The 9,311-nt window shown below is 36.5% G+C and overlaps 1 protein-coding gene across 1 annotated transcript in view; it reads left to right on the top strand.

Moving 5' to 3' along the window:
* Positions 1-2,581: 2,581 nt before the first annotated feature.
* Positions 2,582-9,311, top strand: part of MARCOL (MARCO like) — a 17,524-nt gene continuing 10,794 nt past the window's right edge. Inside the window, exons 1-2 of the mRNA XM_030888760.1 lie at positions 2,582-2,630; positions 8,741-9,307. Of these exons, the coding sequence (XP_030744620.1) occupies positions 2,582-2,630; positions 8,741-9,307 (616 nt within the window). The remainder of the gene's footprint in view (positions 2,631-8,740; positions 9,308-9,311) is intronic.

The following is a 9,311-nucleotide window of genomic DNA, read 5'->3' as shown; positions in this document are numbered from 1 at the left end:
TTTTTTTTTTTTGTCTTTGGTGCCTGATACCTGACCCCTTTGCCGCCTTGTCATCTTACAGGCTGGTGTACTTCTTCCTTGTGGACTTAGTTGACTCCTCATTATATGACTACTTGTTTGAATACAAGCTTTTAAGACCCCAGATACTACTCTGACTGATAGTCAAGCACCGTCTTCTTTCTTCATCTCACTTTGCTGTATCACCCTTATGTTCAATGATCATTTCATAAAGGTGAGTATTGAGCAGGCCCATGTTATCAGAATGAACTGTTCTTGGACTGGGGGTAGACTTAAGTGGGAGCCCAGAATCCCTGGATCAATCTTTAAATCATCTATTTAACATATTGTACTTGTCCCCGTCATGGCCCTCTTTCCAATTCTGTAGTCCTGTCTGTAACTGATACATTGATCAGTCATCAATCATGAATTCGTGACAGTTCCTTTTGTTTATTCTTCATTTAACTAGTGTCCTGACTGTAAATCCTTGGATGCCATTATGACCTCATGTTAATAGCCTCCCTTATCCAGATGAAGAGTCTTTGTTTTTGGGGTTATCTTTATTTCTTTTAAGACTTAATAAATATTCTCCCAAATTATATTTGATATTGGAGTCACTTTTGTACCCCCAAACAGGTCCAAGGCAGAATTATGAACTTACTTTTTCATATGACAAAGGATAAAAATGGAATTGTGAACATACTTCCAAGTACAATAACATATGAAATGGAAAACAACTCTAAAGGTGTATGAATTTCAATTTCTAAAAGAAAAAAAATGTTCTGCATAGGGAAAATGAAGCAGGAAAAGCAATTAGTTAAGAGGCCATCTAGAATAGTTTGAAGGATAAGTACCCACAGACAGACGGGCACAAGGAGTTGGCAGGATTCAGTGGCAGTTGAATTATGAGGTTGGATTTTATTCCCCTTCTACTTCCCTAAAGAGTTACAGTTCTACCTTGTGTATATAGTTGCTGTGAGACAGCATCAGCTTGATGGCAGTGAGTGAGTGAGTGGTAGAACAAATGGAGGGGGAGGACAGATGAAAACACTCTTTCAAAGTAATAATCTAGGCAAAATTAAAATTCAGCTATGTGGTGTTTTGCTGATGTTTGACCATTTACAGCACTGAGTTCTCCATATGAGTATCTTGGTACAAGGTACATTGTATCAAATTTATTTATTTTGATAGATACATGGAGTGAAATAAATAAACAAATATTAATTTAAAAATATTGATGTTGTGTATGTGGAGTCTTACTGTACAATTACTTAGCTTGTCTTCTGAATAATTTAATAGGGCAATTTTGGAAGAGATTATGCAGTTAAAAAGGGACAGAATCTATGCCTCTTGCTTCATAGGTCTTGTTTGATAGGTACTTGAATCACGACTAGTTAAGAAGGTAAAGGAATTTGTTTTCTTACTAGCAAGAAAAATTCGTCAAACTTCTGGCTTGGCTAAGAATATATTTATCATTTTCAAAAACTGTTCTTCTTCTAAATAAGATATATAGAAATAAAACATAATTCAGAATGACAGATTATGAAAATTATACAGTCAAACTTCTCTTCCAAAGTTGATACTTTCCTCTAATTTCTCAATATTGAACGAGTTGTGTAGTATGGAACTACCCAGACTAAATATTCCCTTTCCCTTTGATATCACTGCCCTTCAAATGATAAAGGTAATTACCATATTTCTCCTTAATCTGTGTTTTGTCAAGTTTATATTTCCTACTCAGAACAACTATCTGTGTTATATAGTCTTCCTGACCTTATAATATCAACCCATCTTCTTTTGACTGTGCTCCATTGTATACATTTGTATTAAATAGGTCAGCCACTCTTGGACATAATTTTCCTGTGTGATATTTTATTGAGTTTATGGCCACCTAAAACTCCCAAGGTTATTTTCACATGAACTTCTGTTTCAAATAATAGCTTGAGGCAATACAACATATAGTGTAATGTCATTCCTCAAACATTAGATGCATTGTTTCATGTTACCTTATAAAAATACTTAACCTACCATCATCACTCCCCATTAGATACATTCATCACTTACTAATGACCAATACTCAATGCATTTATATTTGATTTCAAAATATAATTTGGGGTAAGTTATTGGCATATATTATTTGAGGGAAAACGCCTTGGGGATTTTGTTTGTGGGCATATAAACTTGGAGGGTCAATGAGAGTACTGACAAAAGACAGGTCATCTCTTAAAAAAAGAAAAAGTGAGATCTCTGAATTTACCACTTTCTCATATGAATTTTACCTTAGCCTACCCTCCAGTGAAAATATTTGATAGAAGCACTTTAAAGTTTAGTTATTTATGGGAGTTGGGGCGTGAAGCTAATTTTTTAAATGACAATCCATTCAAGAAGCAACACATTCCAGTTTGTGAAAGATCAGTAGTAATGTCTTTCTTTCTCTTTTTTAGACAATGATAGTGTTTGGCAATGTGGGTGGAGAAATGTTCAAATATATAACATGGTGGTGATCCCCATGATTTAGTTGGAGAATACCTACGGAAGAGGTAGCATTGACTCAATACGAGTACAAGTGAGACCATTGACTGCCATGGAGGCATTTCGTCTCCTTTCCGTCGTGTTCCTGGCCTTGTTCTCAGGTAAGAAAGTTATATTCAGTGACTTTTCTTTGAAATCTTGAAGTGCACTGTTAGAAATATTGAGTTATTTAACAGTTCTGTGGCAGAAAATTTTAAAACTAGAAAGCTCCAGCAGTTGCTGAAATGGAAGAATTCAGGTAACACAGAGACCTAATGGCCTGGATGGATTCAAACAGAAAATGGCTTAATGTTGCTGATGAGAAAGAGCATAAGGGAATGTGAAAGAGAAACCATTAAACTGAAAAGAGATATTAAGTAATTGTGAGATTCTTAGGATTTCAAGTCTATGGTCCATAACAAATAATGGCTTTGTGAGGTGTACAATAATTTTCTGGAAAATTAGAAATGGGTTCAAATTCTGGCTCTTCTACTTTAAATGTATATATCGTACTTGAGTTTATTTGATTGGTCACAAAAATAGAAATAACTATACTTTTGAGTAGTTATAGATCATTGTGATTTCCATTAGCATTAGCTTGCACTACTGGAATTTTTTGTTGAATTCTAATCAACATGATTAGCTTTATTTAATAAATATATGTATATGTACATATATATGTGTACTTTTTATTGTAAAGTAGGTACATCTTACAGGGAAGATCATCAGCTCTACATTGAACAATACATACACATTTGGTCTCAACTCATTCATTGCAATATCCTCAATAAACTATCACATATCCCATTTCTTCTCTGTGCTTCCTATTTACATTCCTACTTTTTGCCTAACCCTCTGAACTTTGCCTTTGGGTTAATGCTGCCCTTTTGATCTTAAATTGTTTGTTATTCAAACACAGAGGTGAATTCAGTTTCAGACCTGAATGGTAACTAAGGACCATAGTCTTGGGGGACTGACCACTCTCTATCTAATCAGTAAGTCTGCTCTCTTATGATTTTGAGTTGTGTTCCACATTTTTTTCTCCCATTCCATCTAGAACCTTCTAATATTATCCTTTTCCGAAAAGTTGGTATTGGTAGCTAGTCATCATCTAGGTTTTCTGAGCTCAAGATGGTAGAGACTGATACTTGACTGGCCCATTTGTCCATTTGGCATTGTTTCCAAGTCTCTTTGGATTTTCATCACTCTTCTATCCTATGGACATGGAGAGACCTCTAACTTCACTTTATATAGGAGGCCACATGCTTTTAAGACCCCAGGCACTACAAAATAGGATGTAGATCATTGTCCTTGTGAATTATGTTATGCCGATTGACTTTGGTGTCATGTAAGACACCTCAATATAGTTAAGCTATCTATTTTCAGAGATCTAATTTCTTTCACTTGAGATATATAAATTTCTCAGAAAAAATAAATGATACTGAAAGATATTAAGATAATACAGTAGTCAATAAAACAACCCCCCATCTATAAATGTAAACAAGGACCTTTTACTTGGACAAACATTGACAGGAAATAGTGACAGTAAAGTAGCTAGCACTCTATCTGCAATATAGTGGGGATAAAAGAAATAGCAGTTATCTTGTCATTCAAAGTGATGTAGAGTTATACTGTGTGTTACATGAAGAGGCGATTTAAATGACCAGTTAAGAAATGTCAGTACCATAGCAATATTGGAAATAGATTACATGTGAAGTCAGTAGAAGAGAAAATCATATATATGTTTATAGAAAATTAAAACAAACAAATAATAACTCCTTTAGATATATTCTTCAGAAAGGTGAGTAGTATCTACTATATACTTATTGTGCCTTGTTTGCTGTCAGATAATGTCAAGTCGATTTTTAACTCATATTGACTTCACATAACAGAGTAAACCTACTCCACAAGCTTTTCCAGGCTGAAATCTTGAGTAATCAGATAACCTCCAGAGCATCTCCGTATTGCAGAGTCTATGCCAGCGACCAGACCAACTGGCTTGTGTGTAGCTAAGAGTGTAACCATTATGGTCCAGGCTAGGTGACCCAAAGAGATATTCAGCAGATATTTTATGGAAGGAAAGAGATATATTATACAAAATGTAGTGTTTACATGGATTTGGAGGGCAAAGAACCGGAATCAGGATCTAAAGATGGTTTAGAATGTAATGTTGTGCTACATACATATTCAGAGATTTTAAATTGAGAAAGGGAAGAAAAATAAATAAAATGAACATAATTATTTCCCAAACTTTTTAACTTAGAAAAAGTTAAATATGGTTAAATATGATGCTATGATATATTAGTTGTTTTTTGTTTATACCTAAATTCCACCCATATTTACCCTACACATGTGTACATCCATTTAAAAACTATATATTATAAGTATTTTTAAATATTGTTTACAATAGCAAAAGGTGGGAATGAACTAACGGCACATTCTAAAAGACTGGGAAACTCACACAATGGTATAATATGCAGCCTTTAGGGGTTAAAAATGAAGATTCTTCATATGTACAGCTATAGAAAGAGTTTCACTGTACTGTCAAGGAAATAAAAACAAAAATCAGAAGTATAACAGTTAAGTATGTTACTAAGAATGTTGAAAAACACAGTCATCTACATTTGTATATGAATGAATAACTCTGAACTAGGATAACTGGTAAATTTGGTTATATCTAAAAGGAAAAGTACATGACTTCAGATCAAAGAAATTTTGTTTTTGCTTTGTTTACCTTTTTTACATTTAGAATTTGATGTCATGTATTACCTCTTCTACTAAAATACAACTATCAACAACACAAATATGCAAACCAACCATTTTTTATTTCATCTTAGGTCAGCTTTATTTTAGCTCCATATGAATTGAGTGGATTGTAATAAACAACTTCCAATTCCCATACAAACAACCCAAGCATACAATCATCTTTCTGTTGTTCTTTTCTAATTTTTACTTATCTGGGTTTTTTTATGACAACCTATCCCCCACCTTTTGTTTTCAAACAGTTTTATTGGTACATAATCCACATGGCATGGATTCAATTGCACAGCATGTTTTTTATGCCATATTCTCCAAGAATTAGAGAGACTACCTCAGGCTCTGCCACCTTTTTAGCAGAACAGTGTCCACTTTCCTTCTCACCTTATAGTTTTGCTCAGGTGACAGTCAAATGTGGGAAGGTAGAATCTATGTTAGGCAGAAACCTGTCAGAAAAGGAAAAGTCAAATATTTTCATTAGTAAAAGAATGAAAAGACTGCACCCTGTCGGAAGTGAAACAGCATGGAACTGAAAAAAAAAAAAAAAGTAGCAACATCAAGTGCTGGCTCTCCCCTTGACCACATTATGACTTCCTCCTCGCCTGTTCCTGCCGCTGCTAGACGCTCAAGCGTTACTTGAAGACGCGGCCACGGAGGTCTGGTTGACAACTGCAGGCACTGCTCTTTTAACTTGGCTGCTCTTCGAAGCCTCAAGTCAGCTCCGACTCCTAGCTGCCCTGTGTCTGCTAGGACACACACGCTGCCTGGTCCCGACCATCCTCACAACGGCTGTTCTGCTAGAGCCCCTGCTGCAGCCACGGTGTCATTTCACCTCATGGAGGGGCTTCCTCTTGTTTGCTGATCCACGATTTCACAAAGCATACTTGCCTATAGCAGGGACTGGTCGCTTCTTACAACACGTCCAAATTAAGTTAGAAGAATTCTTACCACCCTTACTTCCAAAGAGAATTCCGACTATGCTTTTTCCAAGACAGATTTATTTGTTTTGCAGCCAGCCCATGGTACATACAATGTACTTCTTCATCAACACCATAGCTCTTACTGTAGTTGTACGGTAATAAAGGCTCTTTAATTTAAAATAAATAAATGACTTGTTGACAGTGATAATTGCCACCTCAAGCTATAAAACAATTTAGTATACCAGGTTGCTCACTGCTAAACGTTGGTATCTGGAAAATCATTCTACTCTTGCCTAAATGAAAAGCAATAGATGATATATTATATTATATATAAATTGACTTAAAAATAAAAGTAGCGTAAACCCAATCCAAACTCACTGCCATCGATGCTGACTCACAGTGGCCCAATCACATAGGCAGAAAGAACTGCTCTGAGACCGTGACTCTTTGTGGAGTAGAAAGCCCCATTTTTCTCTCAAGAATCAGCTGATGGTTTTGAACTGCTGACCTTGTAGTTAGCAGTAAAATGCCTAACAACTACACCATCAGGGCTCCTAAAAGTAGTATAAACACATGGAAATATAAAGCAAGTAAAATCCTTGGTGTAAACATTGAATCAATGTTGTAAGTGCCATTTAGCCAGTGCGACTCATGGCAACCCTCTTTCCAGCAGAACAAACACAACCAGGTCCTGAGCCATCCTCACAACCGTTGTGACAGTTGAGCCCATTTTTGTAGCCATTGCTCAATCCATCTCTTTAAAGGTCTTCCTCTTTTCCACTGCGCCTCTACTTTACCAGGCAGGATATGATGTCTTTTCCCAGATTGGTCTCTCCTGGTAACGGGTCCAAAGCACATGAGACAAAATACCTCTTCCGAAATGGATGTGTGTGCTCCTCTGGAAGTATGAAGTACTTTCAATATTCTTTGCCAATACTTTAATTCAAATAAAGGAATTCTTATATTATTTTCCTTATTCATGCCCAAATTTTGTGCATATGAGGTGATAGAAAAAACCATTGCTTGGAACAGGTGCATTTTAGTTCTCGATGTGATGCTTTAATGCATTAACACTTCAAAGAAGTTTGTGAAGCAAATTATCTCAAGGCAGTATGTCACCAGCTGTTTCTCTGCGTGTTAGCTATGGATGCAGCACAAGGAAACCCATGGCAACTTCAGTCTTGTCTCCATTCATCATGTTTCCAGTTACTTCATTGGGAATCAATATATACCCAGCAAGGGCTGCTAGGGTCATTTATATAGATATCTATTGCCAAAGAAGAAAATCAAAAGAAAAAATAATACATATGGAAGTATATATATATACATTATACATATATATGCTGCAGGAAATAAAATTAGAATATATATATTCTCAATGTGTGTATATATGTGTGTGTGTATATGACACATTATATGTATATGTACACATTATATAGCTACACAGTATGTATATGTATATACACATTGTATATATCATTGAGAATGTATAATGCTGTACATTTGGAATATATATTCCCAAGGAAGCAAGTCAAGAATAAAAATAGCCCTGAGTAAGCACTCTGCAGAAATTCCAGATTTAAATGGTAAAGGACAAGAAGACAAATCTTAAAAGGGAAAGAAGAGATCAGAAGAAAAACCTTAAAGAGGAGTTTCTACCACACAAAGGCCAAGAAGCATAAGACCCAATTAAATATCATTTTATTTAACAGTGCACATTTAAAAAAATTATTTTTACTTAAAAATAAAATTTATTTATTCATTATTTCTAGACATGAGTAATTTTAGAATAGAGTCTTAAGAAACCTAAAATACTCGTGTTGATGAATGATGGGCCTCTAAATACAATTTGAGTAGCAGATACATTAGATGATTTATCAAACAGTACATTAAAAAAAGCCTGAAATATCTACCATTCTCTGGAGATATTCCATCCTAAAAGTAACACAATAACCATTAGAGAGGGCATGTCTGATTCCAGTGCTATTTTTTTGGAAATAAGGGAAATACAACCAATTAAAAAAGAAGTGTGTCTGCAGAAAAGGGAAACCTCTGTCTTTGGAACCAGGAAAAGAAAAGAGGGTTGCTACCGAAAGCATATAGCAGGATGGGGCGGGGGTGGGGGACTGGCCCAGAGCACATGCCTAGTAGCCTTTATGTCTGCACAGGTGAGGGCATCATCTTTAAGGTACTCTTTGTAAAGTCAAAATTGATTCTGTCATTTAGAGAAAGTTTAGAAAGGCAATGAGCTTAGTGTGCCTAATTTATCAGGAAATAAATGCATTTGTCAACATTAGATAGACCTAGTTCAAATAAGTCCGATTCTATCAGCTATGGTTCTAGTTGCGGTTACCTCGTGATTCTGGAAAGCATTCACTATAGTCAAGAAAAGAATGGAGAAAGCAAACTGTTCAGCATATGGAATTAGGGGACAGATAGGGGAAGATCCTGAAGTCGATGAAACTGTCAAAGTGATAGTATGATTGGTGTGGAGGTTATTTATCTTTCACTGCTAATGTTGAATTATTTTGTTTGTGCTTGTGATATCATTCCAGTGTCTTCAACCCAGATTCAGAAAGCAAGCCTTTTCAAACCAGAAGAGAGCCCAGGCCCTTCACTTATTCTGGTAAAAAAAAATGAAGCTAACTATCAAGGAGGGCAGAAGGACTCTAACCAACAAGGGGGTAGTAACCCACAAAGAAAGCAAGTGCTATTGAATCTGAGAGAAAAACCCAGATCTTCTAGTCAGCTGGGGAGACCAGGGTTTCCTAGCCAGCAAGGAAAGCCAGGGTCATTTAGCCAGCAAGGAATGCCAGGGTCAACAATCCAGCAAGGACCCACAGGGCTGTCAAATCAGCCAAAGGAGCTGGGATTATCAAACCAACAAGAAAAACCAGGTTCTACTAGTCAGCAAGGAAAGCCAGAATCATTGAGCCTGCAAGGGAATCCAGGGTCATCGAGCCAGCAAGGGAAGCCAGGGTCATCAGGCCAGCCAGGGAAGCCAGGGTCATCGAGCCAGCCAGGGAAGCCAGGGTCATCGAGCCAGCAAGGGAGACCAGGGTCATCGAGCCAGCAAGGGAAGCCAGGGTCATCAAGTCCACAAGGGAAGCCAGGGTCATCAGGCCA

This window comes from Echinops telfairi, unplaced genomic scaffold (genome assembly GCF_000313985.2).
Source record: "Echinops telfairi isolate 266 unplaced genomic scaffold, ASM31398v2 ScPeMD7_7469;HRSCAF=8507_0, whole genome shotgun sequence".
NCBI lineage: Eukaryota > Metazoa > Chordata > Mammalia > Afrosoricida > Tenrecidae > Echinops > Echinops telfairi.
Note: the sequence above shows the minus strand (reverse complement) of the source record. Positions and strands in the feature narration are given on the sequence as shown.